The 25,939-nt window shown below is 33.8% G+C and overlaps 1 protein-coding gene across 19 annotated transcripts in view; it reads left to right on the plus strand.

The window, feature by feature from the left end:
* Nucleotides 1-25,939, plus strand: part of SOX6 (SRY-box transcription factor 6) — a 640,888-nt gene that overhangs the window by 351,182 nt on the left and 263,767 nt on the right. For all 19 annotated transcript variants that reach the window (XM_057553078.1, XM_057553079.1, XM_057553081.1 and 16 more), the window contains one exon: nucleotides 6,147-6,236. In XM_057553078.1, the coding sequence (XP_057409061.1) occupies nucleotides 6,147-6,236 (90 nt within the window). The remainder of the gene's footprint in view (nucleotides 1-6,146; nucleotides 6,237-25,939) is intronic.

Here is a 25,939-nt window from a genome sequence, read left to right on the forward strand (position 1 = left end):
AAATAGTCATTTCAGTAAAACCAGCACTGAACTCGAGTCAGGGCTCTGTCACCAACTGTTTGGCCTTGGGCAAGGCAAGTGACTTCCTTATCTTGACTCTGTTTCCTCATTTCTGAAATGGGGTTTTGGTCTTAGTGATCATTGAAGCCTCAGCTACAGCAGGATTTACCTGCTGGATATTTCCCTCTTTTTCTATATTGGCATTGGTAGCAGTTGTACTTTGATAGATATGGGAGAGGAATTTGGTTTTGAATGATCCTTCTGATATTGTTTTAGGTGTTAAGCAGCTTTGGAAAGCAGATGAAAGAGATATACCTCTTACCTGTACATATAGAACAATGTGACTTCCATGAATGTATGTTAAGTGCCAGTTTTAAGGGGTCCCTATAAAAAATTATCAGACTTTGGTAGATCAAAACAGTGCAAAGAGAGAATATTGCACCCTGTGTGATGATGTCTGTATGTGTATTTCCGGCAGCTTTCAAATGTGGGGTTTCCTCTCCCTCATGAACATGTCAAAATCTTGCATCTAACAGTTCTAATGACATTTTCAATAGCTCCCATTGACACACACACACAGAGACACTCACAGTATATTATCTAGTAAAGTGGTTGTGGAATTAACATTTTTCCTGGAAGGAATATATCTGATTTAATGACCAAATCGTTTTAAAGCAGCACAACAGAATTTCACAGGAACTAAATCTATTTCTTCACACCGATCATGCGTGTTTTACTCAAGCATTGAGTCATTAGCATGTTTATAATGGTTCTAATTTAGCACAACATTTTCTGAATTTTATCCTTGAGTCATTTACAAATTGTTCATATTGAATAAACAAAGGAAACAGATTGCATTTTATACTTAGTAATTTATCTGAAAGAAGAGGGGAGGGTTAATTGTTTGAAAGTTTTGGTCTGTTTGGGGAAGTGAGCCTGCTTTTTCATTGCTAGGCATAAATGCCATTTCTCATCTTTTTGGGGATGGGGGGAGGCTATGGAGGAGTAAAATGAAAAATTAAGACCAGGACAAGTTTGGCCACTCCCAGAGGGGAGTGTGGAGCAAAAGGGGAGCTGGCACGAGATTATCCAAAACAGTTGGTGCATTCCTTAATGATCAAGTGCTTGAGAAGTCCAGCTCTTCCTGGCAGAGCATCTGTGTTGATGTTTATATCATTGCCCTGCTGTATGGGAAAGGCATGCCTTCTCTTGCTGCTTGGCTAAAAATAGGATGGAATATAGCATTGTATGAGATATTTTAAGAAAGCAAAAACATTTAAGAGGTTAAAGGTTTGGCTTTTGGATCAAAAAAGATCAGTGATATAACCCGTGGTGTTCCTTGAAGACTGAATTTTATCTAGAGTTTGTCAGTGATTCGAACTCTTGGTTAGGCAAGTTATTCTAGGTTCATTTGGTGTGGTCTGAAAAACCCACTCTACTGTCTTTTCTGTCAGCTTCCCAGCATGAAGAGCAGGATTGAAAACAGCCTCTATTTATACCGCCTTGTTCGTATTTGGAAAATCAGTTGTTTCATTGGAGAGAGGGAGAGAGAGAATGAGAGCATGAGCAGTCGTCAGGGAGTGTGCTTTGTACGTTATAGTGACTTCAAAATAAAACTGGCACATTTTTGTGTCTAATTATTTTTAGTGAGCTTGGAGGGTTTTAATTAAAATTTAAGAGTGCTCTTCAAGCTCTCCAAGCTCCAATTTTATCCCACTGTATTGTGGAGCACTCGTCACTGTGGAAAAATGTACAGTAACTGGCATGTGCATCTCTGTTTCCTAATGAAAAATGTGAGATTGATGATCAGCAGGGATATAAATATATATTGTCAGAATTAGTTGTAAACCAAGGTCAAGGATACTTTTAATAAGTTATCATTGTTTGGATACATAAAAAATTTATTGCTTTTGAAATTTATGATTCCTGTGGTAAAAATAAAAGGGATTGCTTGAATATTTTCTTAAAAGGGTTAATAAAACAGTAGGATCTGTATACAGGGGGAGCAGTCATTGTTGTTTCTCACTAAGGTATTTTAAAGTTATTTTCTATGTCATGTTTCTAATGTTTCAGCATTTCTAACTTTATCACTTTGAGGTAAAGGGAATAATGATAAAAGTTTTTACTCACAGGTAAATTGTTTTAAAGTACGATAAAAAATTTTTCCCATTATCCTTTCCCGTTCCCCCATGATTTAATTTTAATGATGATTTCTTTATTTACTCGCTTTGACCCTTTATTTTGCTCAGAATAGTAGTTAACACTGCTGCAGCTTTGTTTAACTAGGAATAATTTTAAATTGTTCTTAAAATATCGTCATATAGATTAGGAAATAAATATCTCACACACTCTCACTTCAAATTTCCCTTGTACTGTAAAATTAATTATTAGCACGATAAAGCATTCCTGACTTACCTGGCCTGAAACCTAGGTATTTAGGAAGCAGAAACATTGCTTTGCAATCCATTATGATATCTTTCCTTTTTTCCTTAGAAAAAGGTTATTGAAATGGAAAAACTTAAATTTGCAAAGGAAAAGGAAAGACAAAAGCTATGCAACTGAGAATTAATTTATAACATATCAGAACCTGTTACATCCTTGATTAAAAATAAGCAAGAACTGAAGTGCAACTCGATTTTTGACAGTCCTGTTTTTATCACACTATTTACAAAAATTAGACAAGATAAATATAATAAACTCATATTTCATTGAATATGTATTGGTTTATGGACACTAATTCTTTCAAAGTAAGAGGAATTAATTTTGGCATTTTCCACTTTTATACTGAAGTGTTATGGCTTACATTCATTTTTAATGTGTACATATTACGGTGACACACACTATAATATTGTGATACTATAATGTTGTGTTTCTTTATCTCAATTTCCAAAAGGTATGTAGTTTCTCTCCTGTTTAGCTGAAAACAGCTCAGTCAAAATACTAAAATTTGAGTAGTCAAACTCAGATAATAAAATATACTGTATATTTTTTCATTGTTTTGAGGACTGTGGCACTACCATAACTATATTAGATGTTTCAAGTCAATCATGTAAAACATATTTATCTGTGTAGAGTTATCCAAGAATATCCAGGTTATGTTTAGTTCTTTTTTTTTCCATTTGGAATCCTGCATAAGTACTGAATTGAAACATGGGCTTACTCTTTGCGTGGACATAAGCCAAACTGGACTTCTTTACTTATCTTGACCTCTTTGATTTTTGCATTTGTGCATGATAGAGAGGGGCAAAGTCTGATATGATGAATTGCCTCTGTAAAGCTAGTGTCCTGTTAATGTAGTTGACGTATGTGGCACAGGAGGATGAATGCCGTTAATTTTTGCCCTTACCTGGATATTGTTTTGAGTGGGAAATTTGAAAATATAAATTTCATTTTTAACTTTATCTAGCATATATTTCCTCATTTCAAGTCAGAAACGTCTTGGTAGAGGCTGTAGTATCCTCTGCCTATGTAGCATTTAGTACATCTTCTGGTACTGCATCTTCTGGTCTTTTTCCCTCACCTTACTTGTTTTACATTACAGTATGGGATGTGCTTAGTACTAATTGTGGTATGTATGCCCTTAGAGGTCTGGCAGACAGATAATTAGGTGAAAAAGCTCAGTTTTTCAAGAGACCTTCTCACAGTTTTGAATATTCCTGGAGTCTCCTAGAATTGAGATTAAATGCTGATAAAGTTGTATGTAGTGACTTTTATTGTCCTGTAGATAAAGGCAATCAGTGATTGTTACTAAATATTTTCATGGGCTATAAATATAAACTTGGAAAGCCTGCTTTATGTTTTTCCCCTCAGTGTCTTCTACTGAAATGGGAACTCATATAGCTAGATTAACTCAGCATTATGGTAAGAATTAATTTTCTAATAGGAATGTGAAATGTTTTGAATTTATTAACCATTTTATTAATGATTAGTTTTTATGTAAAGCTGTGTCTTCAGACTTATTTGATAAATGTTTGAAGTGTATATTCTTGTTATCCATATAGTTCTGTTTTTCTCCCATGAAGTTTCAGCATTCTTTTTCTGGAGCTCTGAAAGATTTCAGGTCTATTAATAGAAATGAGAGACATATTTTAGCCTGTTTTACATTTAGTGTGTATCTAATCCTAGTTTATGAACTTGCTGTGAATTTTGGATCATTACTAGTCAATTGAGATTTTGTCTTGACCATTATAATATGTGCACTCAACTCAAATTTTAACCAAACAAGTTATGCTTTAGCGTTCATATCAGTGATTATCAGTTTAGTACAATGTTATAACATGTATGAAACGGTTAAAAAAAAGTAACAAAACTGAGTAAGACAGGAAGTTGAAGACATTTTGTTGATTATTCTTATACATGGTCTAATGTTATATCCAGAAATTTAAACCTGATTTGAGAAAAAGTAATCTCTGATAGGCATGGCTTTGAAGATTTTGCTTCTTAACTCTCAAACCTAGTATTATCTTTTCTATGACTTTAGCATAAAAACAAAATATGTATGGAACAAAGTATACACCTTGATTCTGAATTTAAAATAAAAGTAACAAGAGAACATTTTGAAAATTAAATACAAACTGAACATACGCATATGCATATAGGCCCTATTGGCAGGTCACTCAGAATCCAGTTTTTAATCACAGTGGTAGGTCACTTGTTGAAGCCTAAGAAAATAATTAATAGGAAAGACTGGAAGGAAAGAAGGAGGAAAGGAAAGAAGGGAAGAAGTAAGGGAAGGAGCAGGGAGCTTTCACTTAATAGAATCAAGCTGACTTCTATTTAGAAAGAACTTTAGCTTCTGTGATAGAGAGCTAATATGGTTGTTCTTCATCAGCCATTTCCCAACATACTGATCTGGATTCTGTCCATTCCTTGATTGATTGATCATGTCACGAACAAACGTTAATTGTTTTCACCAATACTTTCTAACCATGCCGTAGTCCTCTCATCTCTTACCCGGGGCTCACTGTCTTCTTTTTAAAGCTTATCTAGTTTCTAAAACCCTTCAGATCCATCTTGACCTTACTGTCATTCTGAAAAATTCAAGGAGGATTTAGAAGTTGGAGAAAAAATGAAAGGGAAAATGCTACAGAGATAGGTACTGATATGGGAGAGAAAAGGCATTTGGAATTGAAGTAATTATTTTAAATATAATTTAAAAAAGGAGTTATCAGAATTTTGACACTTGGAATGTTAAAGTTTAATGGGAGTATTCTTTGCACTAAGGATTGAGTATTTAAATCTGCTTTCCCTTTTGGAAACATGGCCTGTTTGTTAAGATTTGAGGCTTAAAAGATACACGTAAATAGTTGTAAGCAGTAGCTCCAGTTGCGAATCCATCTGAACAGAGAGAAAAAAATAACTCATTGATAAAAATTTGCTAATTATCAGAACATTCTAAAATTTAAACTTCTGTAAACTTTATGAATATTAATAGAAACAAGTGTAATCTAGTATGCTATTTAGAAATGCAATAGTTCAAGTAGCGTTTAAATAAGGATTTTCTTGAAAAGATCATGCATCTCTTTTTATATAAGAGAAAAGTTTTAACTGTTTTCATTACTGGGGGACAGAAAACATCATGACTTTATTTTCTTTGCATTTTACTCTAAATGAGTATTTTACAAAAGTTGCCGTATGTTTATTTCTTTTTAAGGACTAAGTAGTTACAGGTCGATTGGTCTCTTCTCCTTTGAAGATTTATCATTCTTCCTTGAATAGCACATGAATTTTGCTTGGACTTAAAAAACATCACCTGGTTTGAAAGGAATAATATCTAAACTTAAGCTTGTACGAAAAAGCCCCTTGTTCTGTCCAGTTGGTCTAAGAAATGATAAATGCTGGCTGAATATTAATTAACTATAGTTATAATACCAAGATAAGATTATTGAGCATTATCTTTTTTTTTTGTGGGAATAATTTAAATAATCTTCCAGCAAAAAAAATTTTAGTTGTGGTATTTTATAGTAGATAATGGAATATAATTGTCTGTATCCTAGGGTTAAAACAGCAACAACAAAAAATAGCTTTAATCATTTTTGAATAACAGAATTTCTCCATAAACTCCACAGCCTTCTGTATTTGTAATATTTTAATACTTACCAAATACATGTGTAATAGTTTTAATACTTGCTTTTTTATTTTAATAGATTCCTCCTGCATGGAAAAACTACTTTCAAAAGATTGGAAGGAAAAAATGGAAAGATTAAATACCAGTGAACTTCTTGGAGAAATTAAAGGTACAATATACAAAATATCAAACATATCAATGTAGAAATATTATTTTGCTCCACAACACATTTGCTTATCTTCTGTGCCCTAACATTAAATTCTTACCTCTAATATTTGTTTATATTTGAGAAGGTAAATGTATAGTGTGTTCCTGAACTTTATTCTTTTGTAATGTTTATAGAATGAAAGTTTTGCCCTTTCTTTTTTTAGTCTATAAACATATAACTTACAGGATAAACTGCTTCATTAGTTTACTGAACAAAAAGTATGAAAAAGAAAAAAGGTTATGTCAAAGATGAACAAATTAAGTTAAAGATAATTTTAATCCTTCCTTTTGAAATCATAATAATAGCTTAATTGATGAATCCAAATCACTGATTTGAATTTCTTCTGATCAAAAAGGGTCAGCTGTAGTAACTGTAAAAAAGGAGTTTATAGAATGTGCTGTTTATGGTTTACAGCTGGATTCTGAGGCCTGTTTACCTGTTCAAATCCTGGCTCTGTCACTTACTAGATGAGTGATTTTGGGCAAGTCACTGAAGCTTTCTATGTTTTGAATTCCTTGTATCTAAACTGAGGATAATAAAAATACCTACTTCATAGGCTTATTTAGAGAATTAGTATATGTAAAGCTTTTAAAACTGCCTGGCACTTAAGAAAGTCCTCATGAGGGAAAGTTGTGGTTGTTATTAACTGCCCATAGGATTGTAGGTTGATTAATCTCAATCAGATTTCACCGGACTTAACATTTCATGATCTCCAACCCGGATGAGAATGAGCATCTTTATTTTTAAAGATAAGTGATTGACGTTATTATTTTGAAACATGTTAAGAAGTGGGCAGTCCTAATCCATTACAGAATTAAGCTGCCCTATCAGTTAAGAAGCTATACTTTTTGCCCAGTTCTCTCTTGTTGATTCCTTTATGGAGATGAAGTGCTGTATCATTAGCTTTTGGTATCATGAATAGAATCCATTGTCATTAATTAATTTTTTCAGTTGTCCCTTAGACAGTCATCACTCTGACTTGACCTGACAATTTGGGAACTTAATTACATTAGTTTTCTGAATTTATCAAATGACTTCAGGTGAATATTCCCATGGATAATTCCTCATTTAAGATGAACATTTGGCGATAGCTATCTGATGAAAATTTTATTTTGAATTTATTACAGAAAATTGCTTAGTGTTCAGGCATGTTATGTTCAACTCAAATGAAGAGAAAAGGGAGTCATATCTTTTCCAAGAAATAATTAATAACTCATTCTATTAACTAATGCAGTATCAAAATCAAGTGGAAATTGGATATTATTTTGAATTTCACTGCTTCTGTTTTGTACTCATAAAGGCCATTTGCTATTTTGGAAAAAAAAGAGAAACTCAACTTAAAACTGACGGGTAGAAAGAAAGTCATTAGTGACATATTCTTCATCCAGCTGCAATAACATGGTGTGTGCTACTTTGCACGTCATTCTGTGTTTTCTTCCCTTTCCAAAGTCATTGGTTTTATGACAGTGAGAACAGAAATGGTTTATGCAAAGGCAAGCTTTTGCCAGCGTGAATGATGGGGGTCTTGCTTTCTCTCAGTAATGTGGAAGCTAACATTTTATTATGTTATGATTCAGCATCGAGTTTTTATGCTTTGGGTTATCTTTCCCCCTCCCACTTTCTATCTTTATTTTTGATTCTAAAAATGCAAAAACTGTACTAGTTTTATATAATCAAAATATATAAATCTCAAAAGTGAAACATGCAAAATTAGGCTTTTCAAATTCTTTAACTTTTTCTTTTCTGGATTCTGTATGTGAAGTGTAAACTTTCATTTGTGTGCTACCCTCAGTTTTATGGGCATAGAAGATAAGATTCTTACTAAATTTTTCATTTTGATTTACTCTACATAAGTGTCTCTTTTAACATCTTAATATTTTGTCACCATAAACATTATACAAAAAGTATACCAATAATATAAAAAATTGAAAAAAATTTAGTTAAAGTGGTGTTCAAATAGTTTGATTCAGCCACTGCTGAAACTCAACATACATTTTTATTGTAGGTGAGATCAGATCAGTTATTAGCCACCAAAATTAGTTATAATTATTCTGAAATTATAGGGTGATCTAAATACTATCTCCCAAGAAAAACATACTAGGGGAATTCCCTGGCAGTCCAGTGGTTAGGGCTCCGCATTTCCACTGCTGGGGGCACCGGTGCAATCCCTGGTCGGGGAACTAAGATGCTGCATGCTGCGCAGTGCGGCCAAAAAATAAATTAAAAGAAAAGAAAAGAAAAACATACTGCAGTGGGTTATTAGTGTTCAGTATATCTCAAGCGTGTGTATTTATATATCTCATTATTTTTCCCTCATTACAAAATTCATATACATTTATTGTAAAAAGTATATAAACACACCCAAAGGAAAATATAATTGCCCTTTCATTCTACCTGTATTATAGTGTATATCCTTTCCATTTTAATTTATGCATAAAAATTTTTTTCCCTTAAAATTGGAATCATCCTTTTACTATTCATTTGTAATCTTTTTTTCCCACTTAATGATATATTGTGAATTTCCCTGATTAGGTCATCTTCTAAACTATTATTCTTATTTGCAGAAAATATTGCATAAAGTGAGGTTCTTATAATTTAACTGAGTCTTTTATTCAATATTTAAGTTGTTTTTATTGTTTGTCATTATAAAGAAAACCTTGAACATGGGTAACTTTTTAATACTTTTCCGTGTCAATTAGTGGTTATTTTCTTACGATATATTTCTAAAAAGTGAAATTACTGGGTCAAAGAAGGTGTTCTTTTTAAAAAAAGGCTTTTGATTCACATTGCCCTTCAGATATAGTGTTCTGTGCTCTCACCAGCAGTATCTGCAAGTATTCCCTTGCCCTCAGTAGCAAGTATTATTATTTTAAACATTTCTTGCCAGTTTGATAAGGGAATATAACATATTATTGCTGAGTTAATTTGAATTCTTTTGATTTTTATTGAGAATGAAAAGTTTTACATGAATTTATTTGTATTAACTGTCTCTTCCTTTGTGAATTGTCTGTTTATTATGTTGTTTGCCCATTTTTCCTTTAAAGGATTTGTCTAGTTTTTATGGTTTTTAAGGCTCTTAATGTATATTTTAATGGTATTAGCCTTTGTCATATATGTATATTTTGTCATTTTCTTTACTTTATGGTTTTGTTGTTAAATCTTTGCCTCCCTTTTTTAATGCTCTTTTTTTTTTTTTTTTTTTTCCTGTTTGGGGTTTGTTTAGAAAGGCTTCTCCCAGTCTAAAATTATATAATATTCTACTATATTTTCTTCCAATTCTTTGACTATATTTTTATACACTTAAGTCTTTGATTCATCTTGAATATATTTTGAGTATAATTTCAACCAGAGATATAACTTAATTTTTTTCTCAAGTTAACCAAATATCTCTGTATCATTTATTAAGTAACCCATCTTATCCCATCTGACTTGAAATAACATCTTTTATGACATACTGATTACATATTTGGAGCCATTTCTCAGTTTTTGGCTCTATTCCATTTATCTTTCTACCTAAACTTTTACAGTGCTAGGCTATATTAATCACTGTAGCTTTATGGTATCTTTGGAAAGTATTGCAAGACCTCATTCATAATTATTCTTTAAGGTGTTTGTATACTTCTCTAAAGTTTATCTTAGATTTATATGTTGTTAATTAAAATTGCAAAGTGATTTTTTAAAAAAGATTATAAAACTATGGGATAACAAATCTTTTTAGCATTGAATCTTTCCATTCCAAATAACTTACTCAGTTCTTTTATGTCCCTCAACAATGTTTTGTTTTTTATATACAGATTCTGCACATTTCCTTTGATGTTTCCTTTATAATATTTAATATTTTTACTTGCTCTTATGAATGAGATTTTTTCATACTACTCTATTTTTGTTACTATATTTGGGGGTGTTAGTAAATTTTGCTTATTCATTTTATAACTTCCCTTTTTGTCAGACTTATTAGCTCTAGTCATATTTCAGCTGATATGTTTTCTCCTCTTTTTTAGCAGTTATTGGTTCCTTTTTTTTCACCCCTTCTTTTAATATACTGCCTAGAATATCAAGGATAATATTAAATAATAACAGGTGATAGCAGGTATTTTATTTAGTTTTTAATTTATGGAATTGTTTTTAATATTTCACCATTAAGTATTATATTGACTGTTGATTTAATGATTTTTATCATTAAAGATCATGCTAGTCCACTTTATTAGGAGTTTCTATGAGAAATTGCATTTTAGTTTATGGCATATCTTATTGGTTTCTGTTTTTCAAATTTACTGATGAAATAAACCCTAATTAGTCATGGTGTAGTCTTGTTTTAATGTACTGCATAATTTTATTTGCTTACATTACAGTTATTTTTGCATCTGTATTTGTAAATGAGATTAGTTTGTGGTTTTCTTTATTTGTACTATCTTTGTTAAATTTTAGTGCCAGAGTTCATGGAATTGGAAAGCTTTTCCTCCTTTTTTGTGGAGGAAGGCTATGTAAAACTATTGAATAGACAACATCTTATTAATAAGTGGGAATCTTTTTTTATATTCTTTTTGTGTCCTTTGCCTGAAGTGGGTCTCTTGAAGGCAACATATTGTAGGCTCTTGGTTTTTTTTTTTTTTTATCCGATCTGCCACTCTGTGTCTTTTGATTGGAGCATTTGGCCCATTGATATTTAAGGTAATTATTGACAGATATGTATTTGCTGCCAGATAACTGAATCACTTTGCTGTATATCAGAAATTAATCAAACAATGTAAATCAACTATACTTAAATAAAAAAAGAGGACGATTTCATCTTAGTATAATCAATAAAAATAAACAATTGAGTTCATCAGGTGAAAAAAATAAGTGGGAATCACTTATTTCTTAAAATTCTGAAAGAATATATTCATAAAACATCTAGGCTTAGAGTTTTCTGTGGAGACAATTTTTTTTTTTTTTTACAGTTTCTTTTTCTCTTTAAGTCAGTTTTGCCAGGAAAAAAATTTCCTAGAATATTGTATATTTCACTGAGATTTTCAAAAACATTAGTATTGTTTTAAAATACAATATCGCTTATTTTAAGTTTTCCATTTATTTGCTGTTATATATTCTATTTAAATTTTGCATATTTCTGTTCTCTCCCTTTTGTTCCTCAATTTTTACTTGCTAGTGGTTTTTCTATTTATCATTCCCCCCTTACTCCCTAGTAAGAATCCAGCTTTTAGGTTTACTTGTCAGTTCTGCTGTTTTTCAGCATGCCAACTACTTAATCTTGCTTTTACCTTTATTATCTCTCTCTTCTTTGTTTTTCTTCTACTTTTTCTTTTGTCTATTTTCTGATACCTCCTAATTTTCTAAGTTGACTACTTTATTTTCAACGTTTTTTTATTAATTAATAGAAGCACTTTTAGCCATGAATGTGTTTGTAGAACTAGCTTTATGCATCCCATAAATTTAAACTTTTAGAATTCTCATAGTCATTATTTTCTAAATAGTCAATATTTATATTATTATCTAACTTATATTATGTTTCTATGTCATTCTTAACTTTATATCTTCTTTTGGATTCAAGAGTGTGATGAAGCTGAGAAAGGGTGGTAACAGCCTCTGTCATTGGAAAATTCTTTGCGGTGGGTTAAGTGCTTGAAGGAGAATTAAAGTGTGGGCAATAGAATGGATGAGCTATACTGAAAAATGAATCTTCAACCCGGTGGCTTTAATATTACTACATATTAAGAAACAGTACATTAATAACCTCCTTTTTGGATTTTACTTTAAAAAATACTAGTGCTTTCAAATAAAAGTCCTATTATCTAAGTGAAATAAAGCAGTATTTCCAAAACTCTTGGTAGGAGTTGGAATATTGCTAAAGGTGGACAAACAATGAATCACAGATTTTCAGTGGGCCTGTATCTGAGTCTTGTCTAATATTCTTTAAGAGAAAATCCCATCCCTAACCCCCCATCATATTTCCATAGGTAACTTCTTTTTTTACAGCAGCATTAATTGAGGATAGAGTGCTGTAAATGGCATCAATGTAATAGCAGTAATCTCAAAGCAATGTTCAAAAGAGGTTAATATTATTACGAGTATTGTTAAATAAATTTATTATTAAGACTTAAATGAAAGATAGCATAAAATGATTAGACCTTTGCCTTGGTCTGGTTGCATCTTGAAGTATTGTGTTCTAATTGGGTTACCATATTTTAAAGGATCTGTTGTGAAATTAGTATTTATCAAAAGTGTCTAGACTAGTAAAGAGACTTGGACATTTAATGTGAATAGTGATTCAAGACCTAGGGAAGTTTGACCTCATACCCGTTAGCTGTTTGGAGTTTTGTTGAATAGAAGTGGATAAGATTTTTGTGTTGTTTTAGGGGGTTAAGGTAATAGGGAAATTGTTCTCAATATACAAAAGAACTTAGGAACAATTAATGGCTACCCAACATTGATGCAGTTGGATCAAATATAGTGGTTGTTCAATAAATATTTATTAAATGAATAAATGAGTGGATAAATTAATAAAATAAAATCAATGGAAAATTTAAACAGAGATGTAGAGGGGTATTCCTGCTTTGGTGGAATGTTCATGACCTCCTAAAATTCCTTCAAAATTATACTAGTGTTTATTAAATTTTCTTAATTTTAAGACTGTTCTTCAAAATACTATCTATTTACTGTCAGTAAGTAATATAATAAATACTTTTGTGAGATACTTTATTGTTTATAAAAGAAACCATGTACTAAAACTACCTATATTATTTTATCTGATCCTTTTGACAACCCAGTGAGGAAAATATTTTTATATTGATTTTACATGTGAGTAAAATTAGACTGAGAGAAATTAAGTGGCTTGTTTGGGTCACTCAGAAAGTTATGGATGTAGGGTTTGAATCCTGGTCTCTAAAGCCTCTGTTTAGTATAATACAGATTACTTCTCAGATTCTTCAGTCTTGGAATTCTGCACTGGGGACAAGGGGAAGACAGACTCTGGACTGTTTTGTCCTCCTACAACACACAAACAACCAAAATACTTCCAATTTTGCTCTTTTCTATGTAAGTGAGGCAGTATAGCAAAGCAGGCATGGGTATAGGTAATACAGTTTTTCCCTATAGTAGTGTTTATCATTTAAAGAAATTGAGACATAGTTCATTTACAATATTATATTAGTTTCAGGTATACAATATAGTGATTCAAATTTTTTATAGATTATACTCCATTTATAGTTATTATAAAATATTGGCTATATTCCCTGTGCTGTATAATATATCCTTGCAGCTTATTTATTTTATACCTAATAGTTTGTACCTTTTAATTCCCTACCCCTATCTTGCCACTCCCTCCCTCTCTCCCCACTGGTAACCACTGATTTATTCTCTGTATTTGTGAGTCTGCCTCTTTTTTGTTATATTCACTAGTTTGTTTTATTTTTTAGATTCCACATATAAGTGATATCATACAGTATTTGTCTTTCTGTCTCTGCTTTATTTCACTAAGCATAACACCCTCCAGGTCCATCCATGTTGTTGCAAACTTTCATTCTTTTTATGGCTGAGTAGTATTCCTATATATATATATGTGTGTGTGTGTGTATGTATATATATATATATATATATATATATATATATATATATATATATATATATTTTATACTGCATCTTCTTTATCCATTTATCTGTTAAAAGACACTTAGGTTGTGTCCATATCTTGGCTATTGTAAATGATGCTGCTGTGAACATTGGGGTACATGTATCTTTTTGAATTAGTGTTTTCATTTTCTTAGGATATATACCCAGGAGTGGAATTGATGGATCACATAGTAGTTCTATTTTTTAGTTTTTTGAGGAACCTCCATAATGTTTTCCATAGTGACGGCACCAATTTACATTCCTACCAATGGTGCACAAGGGTTCCCTTTTTCTCCACATCCTTGCCATCATTTGTTATTTGTGTTCTTTTTGGTGATAGGCATTCTGACAGGTGTGAGGTGATATCTCATTGTGATTTTGATTTACATTTCTCTGATGATTAGCAATGGTGAGCATCTTTTCATATGCCTGTTGGCCATTGGTATGTTCTCTTTGGAAAAATGTCTATTGAGGCCTTCTGCCCATTTTTTTTTTTTTTTAAATTTTTATTTATTTATTTATTTATTTATTTATTTATTTTATTTTATTTTTGGCTGTGCTGGGTCTTTGGTTCGTGCGAGGGCTTTCTCCAGTTGCGGCAAGTGGGGGCCACTCTTCATCGCGGTGCGGGGACCGCTCTTCATCGCGGTGCGCGGGCCTTTCACTATCGCGGCCCCTCCCGTCGCGGGGCACAGGCTCCAGAAGCGCAGGCTCAGCAGCCGTGGCTCACGGGCCCAGCTGCTCCGCGGCATGTGGGATCCTCCCAGACCAGGGCTCGAACCCGTGTCTCCTGCATTAGCAGGCAGATTCTCAACCACTGCGCCACCAGGGAAGCCCCTATTCTGCCCATTTTTTAATTGGGCAGTTTGTTTTTGATATTGAATTGTATCACATATATATATTTTAGATATTTACTCCTATCAGTGATATCATTTACAAATATTTGCTCCCATTCAGTAGGTTGTCGTTTAATTTTGTTGATGGTTTTCTTTGCTGTGCAAAAACATTTAAGTTAAATTAGGTCTCATTTGTTTATTTTTGCTTTTATTTCCTTTGCCAGGAGACAGATCCAAAAAATACTGCCACAGTTAATGTCAAAGAGTGTTTCACCTATATTTTCCTCGAGGAGTTTTATGGTTTCTGGTCTTACATTTAAGTCTTTAATCCATTTTGAGTTTATTTTTGTATATGAAAAAATGTTCTAATTTCACTCTTTGACATGTAGCTGTCCAGTTTTCCCAGCACTACATATTGAAGAGACTGTCTTTTCTCCATTGTATAGTCTTCCATCCTTTGTCATAGATTAATTGACCATAAATGTGTAGGTTTATTTCTGGGCTGTCTATTCTGTTCCATTGATCTATGTGTCTGTTCTTTTGCCTGTACCATACTGTTTTGATTACTATAGCTTTGTATTGTAGTTTGAAATTAGGGAGAGTAATATGTCCAGCTGTGTTCTTCTTTTGTAAGACTATTTTGTCTCTTCAGGGTCTTTTGTATTTCCACACACATTTCAGAATTATTTGTTTTAGTACTGTGGAAAATGCCATTGGTAACTTGATAGGGATTGCATTAAATCTGTAGATTGCCTTGGGTAGTATGATCATTTTAACAATATTAATTTTCCAATCCATGAACACGATATATCTGTCTATTTGATTGTGTTATCTTTAGTTTCTTTTATCAGTGTCTTATAGTTTTCCAAGTACATGTCTTTTACCTCCTTAGGTAGGTTTCTTCCTAGGTAATTTATTCTTTTGATGCAATTGTAAATGGGATTGTTTCCTTAATTTCTCTTTCTGATAGTTGTTGTTAGTGTATAGAAATACAACAGTATTAATTTTATATCCAGCAAGTTTACCAAATTCATTGATGAGCTCTAGTAGTTTTCTGGTGACATCTTTAGGATTTTCTATGTATAGTATCATGTCATCTGTAAACAGTGACAGTTTTACTTCTTCCTTTCCAATTTGTATTCCTTTTATTTCTTTTTCTTTTCTGATTGCTGTAGCTAAGACTTCCAATACTATGTTGAATAAAAGTGGCAAGAGTGGGCATCTGCCCCTTGTTCCTGTTCTTAGAGGAAATGCTTTCAGCTTTTCACTGTTGAGCATGATATTATCTGTGGGCTGATCATATATGGCCCTTATTATGTTGAGGTATGTTCCCTTTAGGTCTAAGGTTAGGTTGTTTATTTGAGATTTTTCTTGTTTCCGGAGGTAAGCTTGTATTGCTACAAACATACCTCTTACAACTGTTTTGCTGCACCCCATAGCGTTTGGATTGTTGCCTTTTTGTTTTCATTTGTCTCCAGGTATATTTTGATTTCTTCCTTGAGTTCTTTAGTGATCCATTGGTTGTTTAGTAACATACTGTTTTGTCTCCACATGTTTTTGTTTTTTGCAGTTTTTTTCCATGTAGTTGATTTCTAGTCTTATCATGTTGTAGTTAGAAAAGATGCTTGATATGTTTTCAATTTTCTTAAATTGAAATTTAGAAAGACTTGTTTTGTGGCCGAGCATGTGATCTATCCTGAAGAATGTTCCATTTGCACTTGAATGTATACTCTGCTGCTTTTGGATGCAGTATTCTATATATATTAAGTCTATCTCGTCTAATTGTGTCATTTAAGGCCAGTGTTTCCTTATTGATTTTCTGCCTGGAAGATCTGTCCATTGATGTAAGTGGGGTGTTAAAATTCCCTACTATTACTGGGTTAATGTAAATTTCTCCCTTTATTTCTATTAATATTTGCTTTACGTGTTTAAGTGATCTTATGTTGGATGCATATATATTTACAATTGTTATATCTTCTTGGATTGATCCCTTGATCATTATGTAATGTCCTTATTTGTCTCTTGTAACAGTCTTTGTTTTAAAGTCTATTTTGTCTAATGTAAGTATTGCTACCCTGGCTTTCTTTTGATTCCGTTTGCATGGAACACCCTTTTTCATCCTCTCACTTTCAATCTGTGTGTGTCTTTAGATCTGAAGTGAATATGTTGTAGACAGCGTATATACAGGTCTTTTTTTTTTTTTTTTTTGTATCCCTTCAGCCACTCTGTCTTTTGATTGGAGCATTTAGTCAATTTACACTTAAAGTAATTACTGATATGTATCTACTTATTGCCATTTTGTTAATTGTTTTAGGGTTGTTTTGTAGTTCTTTTCTGTTCCTTTCTTCTTTGGTTCTTTTCCCTTGTGATTTGATTCCTATCGTTAGTGTTGCTTGGATTCCTTTCTCTTTTTTGTGTGTGTATTACAGATTTTTGGTTTGGGGTTACGATGACGTTTGTATATAACAATATAAATATATGAATAATTATTTTAAGTTGCTGATCTCTTAATTCTAATTGCATTCTAACAATGCTGTATTTTTTACTCTCCTCCCTTCATGATTGCTGGTTTTGACATCATATTTTACATCTATTTGTTTTGTGTATCCCTTAACTGCTTATTGTGAATATAGATGATTTTACTACTTTTGTCTTTTAGCCTTCCTACTAACTTTGTACATGGTTGATGAACTACCTTTACTGTGTATTTGCCTTTACCAGTGAGCTTTTTCCTTTTGTAATTTTCATGTTTCTAGTAGCAGCCTTTTCTTTTTTGCTTAGAGAAGTCCCTTGAACATATCTTGTGAAGCTAGTTTGGTGGTGCTGAACACTTTTAGCTTTTGCTTGTCTGTAAAACTTTTGATCTCTCCATCAAATCTGAGTGAAAGCCTTGCCGAGTAGACAGTATTCTTGGTTGTAGGGTTTTTTCCTTTCCTCACTTTATATAAATATATTGTGCCTTCTGGCCTACAGTTTCTGCTGAAATGTCAGCTGATAGCCTTATGTAAGTTTCCTTGTAGGTAACTTGTTGCTTTTCTCTTGCTGCTTTTTTATTGTCTCTACATCTTTAATATTTGCCATTTTAATTACATTGTGTCTTGGTCTGGTCCCCTTTGTGTTGATCCTGTTTGGGACTCTTTATGCTTCCTGGACTTGGATGTCTGTTTCCTTTTCCAGGTTAGGGAAGTTTTCAGCTGTTATGTCTTTATGTATGTTATCTGCCCCTTTCTCTCTCTTCTCCTTCTGGGACCCCTATAATGTAATGTTAGTATTTTTGATGTTGTCCAGAGGTCTCTTAAATTGTCCTCATTTCTTTTCATTCTTTTTTCTTTTTTCTGTTCAGTTTCAGTGATCTCCACTACTCTGTCTTCCAGCTTGCTGATCCATTCCTCTGTATTATATAGTCTACTGTTGATTCCTTCTCGTGTATCTTTCATTTCAGTTATTGTATTCTTCCCCTTTGTTTGGTTGATTTCTTTATATTTTCTAACTCTTTGTTCAAAACTTCTAACTTCCTGCTCTGTTCATCCATTTTTCTCCTGAGTTCTTTGATCATCTTTATGATCATTACCTTGAGCTCTTTCTAGGGTAGACTGCCTATCTCCACTTCACTTAATTCTTCTTCTGGGGTTTTGACATGTTCCTCCATTCTTCTGCCACTTCATTTTGCCTAACTTGCTGTTTTTATTTCTATATATCTGGTAGGTTGGTTATGCTTCCTGACCTTGGAGAAGTGGCCCTTTGTAGGAGACATTCAATGCTCCCAGTAGTACACTTCCCTCTGGTCACCAGAGGTCTATGCTCAACCTCTATGTGGGCTTCATGGGTCCTTCTGTTGTGGTGAGCTGCTACTGTGGGTGGTCTGTAAGGCATGACTGGCTTCCAGTCCAGTTGGTTTCCAGGTTCTGCCTTTTTTGGAGGCTGCCCACCACTGGTTGGTGGGGCTGGGTCACAGGGTGGCTGGCTGCAGAACCCTGGGGTGAAGCTGGGGTCCAGGAGATCCTGTGGCTGGTGGCTACCCACTGTTGTATGAAGCTAGGGCTAGTGTCGACTCACTGGCAGGAAAAGCTGGGTCCTGGAATCTGACTGCAGGGCCCAGGGGTCCCAGAGCTGGTGTAGGACCACTGGTGAGTGGGGCTGGTTCCTGACACAGCTGGCTGAGGGGTCCAAGGTATCCTGAACCTTGTTGGCCTGCTGGTGGGTAGGCTGGGTCTTGCCAAGTCAGGCTAGGGGCTGCAGTTGTCCACTGCTGGTGGGTGAGGCTGGTCTTGAGGCTCGAGCAGGCTTGCTGTTGGGTGGGGCCTAGGTCCAGGGAATTCTGGGGCTTGTGCCTGTCCACTGATGGCTGCAGCTGGGTCCTGGGGTCTCTGGCTGTGGGGCTATGGGGTTCCAGCTCTAGTACATGTGTGCAGGTGTGTGGGGGCAGGTCCTTGGCCCTCTGGTGAGCAGGGCTGTGGCCAAGGGCAGCTGTGGGCTCAGGGGGTCTTAAAGCAGCCTTTCTGCTGGTGAGGTGTGTGGTGGGGTCCCAGAGCGTGTTAGATTTTGTGTGTGCCCTTTAAGAGTGGAGTCTATTTCCCACAACCCTCTGGGTCTTCTGGAAGTAAGACCTGCTGGCCTTAAAACCCAAATGTTCTGGGGGCTTTTCTTCCCAGTGCAGGACTCTTGGGCTGCAGAGCCCGATGTAGGGCTCAGAACCCTCTTTCCTTGTGGAGAACCTCTGCAGTTGTAATTATTTTCCTGTTTGGGGGTCACCCACCCAGGGATATGGGTCTTGGTATACTATGACTCTGTCCCTCCTACCCATCTTGTTGTGGTTCCTTCTGTACATCTTTACTTGTAGAAGAACTTTTCTGGTAGGTTCCAGTCTTTTTCATCAATAGTAGTTCTGTAAATAGTTGAAATTTTGGTGTGCCTATGAGAGGAGGTGAGCTCAGGGTCTCTCTACTCTGCCATTTTGGCAAAAGAACACCTATGGAATTATTTATCTTGATCTAAATCCGAATGAGAGGGACTTCCCTGGTGGTGCAGTGGTTAAGAATACGCCTACCAATGCAGGAGACACGGGTTCAAGCCCTGGTGCAGGAAGATCACACATGCCGCGGAGCAGCTAAGCCCATGCGCCACAACTACTGGGCCTGCGTTCTAGAGCCTGTGCACCGAAACTACTGAAGGCCACACACCACAACTACTGAAGCCCGTGCTCCTAGAGCCCGTGCTCTGCAACAAGAGAAGCCACCGCAATGAGAAGCCCGCACACCGCAATGAAGAAAAGCCCGCACACCGCAATGAAGATTAGCCCCCGGTCGCCACAACTAGAGACAGCCCACGTGCAGCAATGAAGACCCAACGTAGCCAAAAAAAAAAAAAAAAATCCGAATGAGAAAGAGGGCAGAATAATATAGTAGAAGGATACAAGGTGAAGCAGAAGTACTGGTAAAGTCTATAACCCATTTGTATGTATACTTGTTTGTTTGAGTGAGGATGCCAGGATCCTTATGGTGATGAAACATTTCTAAATGCAATGGTGACATACTAAATGATGTCTAGAGCATTAGGATTCATCCTCTGTTTCTATGCATGGATATAGCCTTCTGTGGTTTATATAGGAGAATCTTAGTCAGCCTTCCGTTTTTGCATACATGCCCCTCTATGCTGTGGCTGGCATCTCCTCCTTGGTGTGAAGGCGCCTCCCTGGGCAGTGTGCCAGAGAAACAGTAATGCTGGTTGTTTGAGTTAGCACAAACTGTTTGTCAAACACACAGATGATAAGAGAGAAAAAATAATTATGTGATATGAACCAAATAAGGAAAATAGTGCTTTCCTTCCTTGGTCATTTATGACTAATCATCTCAATATTTACATTTAGGGATTAAGGTAGATGTGCTTGTAGGTATACTGTCCTGAAGCTTAGAGAAATGACAGTCTCTTTCTGCTAGGGAAAAAAGTGATTAAACATATGCTTTTAAACGGAAAATTTTACAAATGATTCCCAATGTTTTTAAGATTATTGTTGAAACACAATTACTTACTATAGTTATTCAACTAAAATGTCTTGACAGATTTGTTCTGGAGCCTAAATATTGTTGCTACACTTTAATATTAAAAACTTTAAGCATTACTCACTATTACTTCATTAGGGTTTTTACTAAGAGAAGTAAACTTAGAAACTGTGTTGCATCAAATAGTGCAGGCATATTACAGTTGTGCTTGGTACATGTACTGAATTAAAAATGTGAATGTATTATAATTTTGCTACTATGTGCCACTGAGAGCCTGGTTTCATTTTCAGTTTTGATTGCAAGCATAAATCTTTGATGGAGAGTGCAGGAACACAAAAGTCATGGTTTTTTTCAGTGCATGATAGATCTTTGAAGATCAAATAGTGTAGGTTATTCTTGAAGTAACTTAAGCAGTGCCGTTATCACCAAAGGGTCAGAATGAATGTAACAGCATTCCCAAAGAATTAGTGTTCTGCGTCACAGGTTACTGTCTTAACTGCCAATTCTCTCAACTAGTTTGTTCACTTTATAGTAAGGGCCTAAACTATATCTAAGTACTCTGACTGCTTATTCTATGCATTGCCCTTTCTACGGAATACTCTGTTTTTTTAGGAATAGTAATTCATAGTTACTGGTATTTTCTGTTGTAGGCAATCACAGAAGGACTAGAGTGGTCTTCCAAAAGCTGTGACTGTACACTTTACATATTCATTTATAAATGAGTTTTTCTTGAATTTCCATTTACAAATTTACAGCAGTTTCTTCATCCAAGGGAACTTAAAAAAAATCTGGAAGTGTTTAGAGACGAATCATCTGCCACTTTTTAACTCCAATAAAATCAGCAAAGTTCACATACCTAGTGATTTTTGCTGTCTCATTAGGAAAAAGGATTGAAACAGTAATATATCAATGTTTAGATTTCATGTGTTTTGAAAATTTTAAATTGTTATTTCTAAGACAAATGCTGTATTGCTCTAGAGACCAGCTTGTGAAAGAGATTCAGAGTACATGTAATTTTCTCATTGATTTGTATGAAATAATGTAGTAGAGTATCACTATCTATTTTCTGTATAAATCTGTATAATTGTAGAACTTCAGAGTAATATCTAAAATCATAGAATCTCCAAAAATTAGAGTTGGAGGAGCTTTGCATATTACGCAATTCAACTTATTTTCCATATAGGGACCCCAATATCCACAAAAGCAGAGTCACTTCCCTAAAATAACACAGCAAATTACTAAGGTGGAATTTCCCTCAGATAGCACGTTTAGCCCATTTCACATAGTCTTTTGGTCATCTTGTAATCAGTAGTGAGTTATCATTGCGGAACTCATGAACTCTTTTTACTAACAATAAATGCACACCACGGCTAGTTTTATAAATATATATGTATTATAACGTAGCAACATCCATTTTTTAAAATTATACCACTTTGCATGAATGTAGACATTTCAAAGCTCTCCTTTGTGCTCTCTGTTATAAACATCTTTTACTTCTTTTGATGTCTGTGTGATATACATACAAGCAATTAAAACCTCCCTTCACTTGGGGTTGGAAACACAAGGTCTTCTTAATTAAAATTCAAACAAAAGTTACTGACAAAAATTACTACTATATGATTAAGGTCTAAAGTATTATGATACATTAGAATCATTGTTAACTGTTGGGATTAAAAGAAATAGATATGTTGGGGAAAAGATCAGTTGAATCTAATTACAGAAATCAATGTTTACTTAAAAGAAAATACTGACGTTTAATAACAGGTTCTGGCTATAAATATAGCACTGGCTAAAATTGTTCTTTGTTATTATTATATTGACCACATAATAATATTTTAAATTCATTGAATAAGAATCTGAAACTTCTTTTTTAGTAGTTAATTATTATAATTAAAAACATAAAACTTTAAAATCATATCTCATTTCAAAAATTTCAATTAAAAAATGTTCTTATATGTAAAATTAGTCACCATTTATAAAGTATTCCTATTGATTCCATTTTTAAAAGGCTAATTTTAGCAGTAGTGAGTGGGAAAGGAGGCAAAATTGGTTAGAAGGAAAAAAGATCCAAAGTATTCTTACACAATTATGATTACATTAAATATGTATTAGTCTATTTGGTGACATATCGAAATAAAAGAGAACACATTTTGATATAATTCAAAAACAAGACATTTCACTTTTTTCTTCCTGATTACTGTGATGAAAATAAACATTATAACCAGCATGCAGAAGAAAAACTCTTACTAATTGCAGCCTAGATTTTAAGTAAAATGAAGGTCATTAGCAATTTCCTGGAAGCCATTCAGATTGCTTACCAGGAAATGGTAGCTAGCAGGACATCTGTAATCCTCCTGTGTGGAATTAGTGAAAACATACTGGAGCTTTAATGACGTGTGTTAGACTTAGGCTTATGGTGGAACCTTCGTTTATCAAAGTAGCTCGTATTCTTTGAATACAAATGTTTTTATTTCACTATTAGTGTACAAACCCAGAATTAAAAATAGCGTTTACCTTCCATCCATACATACACAAATGCATGCATTAATACACACCTGTAAGTTGTGGTGTGACTCAGTGGAATAAGAGATGAGAGGGTAACAGCAGAGCCATAGGAATCTGGGAATGAAATGTGTTTGGGCATATTGAAAGAAACTTCCCTTATAACTTGGAATGCTGATTTCACAACATTTGGGTAGTGAATTTAGTCCCATTTTTAGTAGCATCTTCTTACCTCAATAAAGAGATAAGCAAAGCTGAGTGTTAAGTGAAAGTACCTCACAGGACATAAATTTAAGTCTGACTTATTCTGCATTATAGTGGGAGAAATGGGGTCACTAATTTAGAGGCTTTCAGCATAGCTTCTCTGTATTACCTGAATTATTGTTTGGCTTAATAAGGATAATATCTCTGGAACTATTAAGAGTGACAGGGTAAAATTGAGGAGAGCATATGTATGCTCCAATTTGTGTAAAAAATTGTATATACACAGAAAATTGCTGGAAGGATATGTAATAAACTGTTAACAGAGGTTGATTATGTAGTGGGGAGTGTGGGGAGTGAAGGGTATGGGACAGGGGCTGAATTTTTATTTTGAACTGTATAGTTTGTACTGAAGTATTTTTTAACCATGTGTAGACATTGCTTTTTCAATAAAGACTAGTTTAAAAAAAAAGACTGAAAGCAAGTCTTGAATAAAAAAATGAAAGGGATTAGTTTCATTATTTGAACAAAAGAAAATGGATTATGCTACTTACTTTAACTTCTGATTTTTTGAGAGGATTAGAGAAAATATGTGTGTTTGGGGTGGCATGGAGTAGGGAATCAATAAATGCTATAGGTAGCCAACAACACTTGTCAACACAGTTGACATAGTTAAGTACTTGAAACAGTAAATATTTATTGGTAGAATGACGAACTGTAGTTCCAAAAATTTTGGCTCTCAGGACTATTAAAATGTATTGAGGACTCTAAAAATGTTTAGTTTGTATGACTTACATCTATTAATACTTATTGTGTTAGAAATTAAACCTGATAAGTTTAAGAAATATTTATTAATTCATTTAAAAGCTATAATAGTATACCTGTTATACATCACCATAAAGATTTTTTTCAGTTTTTTTTCTTTCTTTTTTATTGATGTATAGTTGATGTACAATATTATATAAGTTACAGGTGTACAATATAGTGATATACAATTTTTTTTGTCAATCCCAAACACCCTATATTTTAATAAAAAACATATTTCTTAAAATAAAAATAACAGTGAGAAGAGTAGCATTGTTTTACATTTTGGTAAATCTCTTTAGTGTATGGTTTAATAGTAACTCATATCTGCTTTTTGCATTCAATCTGTTGTGAAATGTATTGATTGAAGTATATGAAGAGGGAGAAGTGTCTTATAGCCTTTTCATATAATTGTGAATTTTCTTCTAACCACACCAAATTTCATAAATGGTAGTTTCTTAAAGGTTAGGCCCAGTGTAGGATCTGAAACCATTTCAATGAACTGTCAGTACTTTTACATTAAAATCCACTGGTCCAGTTTGACCTTTGAATGAATTTTTTACTCCATGCATTATTTTGTAACAGCTTTTAGATTACATTGTTTTATTGAGTTATGAAGATCTACCTCATTTTGGCACATTTCATCATACAGTATCAAAAAATCACATTCATTAATGTCACAACTAATCTTATCAGAAAATCTTTTAAGTATTTGGAAAGTATCATGGTAATGATGGCAGATAGTTCTCCAAAATTCTAATTTTCCCTTTAAAGTTCAAATTACATTGTTTCCACCAATACTTTCAGTTGTTTTTCTTGAAGTGGCAGGCTCACTTGCCAAATATTGAAGTATGAAAAATGATATTTTGTCTTTTAGTTGTTCTTTCAAATAAAATTGGTGCTTTGTGTATAAAAAGATATGAAAATGTCTAAAAAGATATGAAAATGTCAGCATACAACTCAAACAATAGCGTAAGTCATTTTTCTTGAACTATTATACTAAGGTACAATAAACAGCAGAATGCTTCCCATTTTATCACAGAATATTTTAAGTATGAGTACTTAAAAGTGACTATTTAATAAAATTGTTTTTATTGTTTCATCAAGGAAATTATTAATGGAAACTGAACTTTCTGTGTTTTTTTTTTAACTGTAAGTGTATAGTGGTGAAGAATACAATGACTACTAGTAGAGTTAGGTGCATTTGATTCATGCTAGGGGACCAGCAATTTTAACCCACTATTTCATTTGCATCATTAGTGCAAATGTCAACACTATAACATGCAGCACAATGTCTTAGTATTATTATGAAAACAATGTTGACCTCAGGTACTCTGGGATTCCAAGGGGTCCAAGAACCACACTTTAAGAACCACTGGACTAGAACCTTAAAATAGACTAGTATATATTTACCTTGATAATAAATTAATTGGCAATGATAGCTACAAAGCAAATTAGTCACATCTAAGAGTTCAAAGTTTCTGTGAAGACACTAGATGAAGTTACTGGCTTAAAGAAATGAGTTGCTTTCCTCCTTGAAACTGGAATTATGGCATAATAAATACAGGATGTGGAGTTGATCAGATGTGAGTTTGAATTGTGTAAACTGAGCAATTAATTTACCCTGTTTTACTCTCAGCTTTCTAACCTATAAAGTAGAAAAAAATACTTGCATTTCAGGATCATTGTCAGTGATTGCAAAGTGACTGACAAAATA

The sequence above is a fragment of the Balaenoptera acutorostrata genome, chromosome 9, assembly GCF_949987535.1.
Source record: "Balaenoptera acutorostrata chromosome 9, mBalAcu1.1, whole genome shotgun sequence".
Taxonomy (NCBI): Eukaryota; Metazoa; Chordata; class Mammalia; order Artiodactyla; family Balaenopteridae; genus Balaenoptera; species Balaenoptera acutorostrata.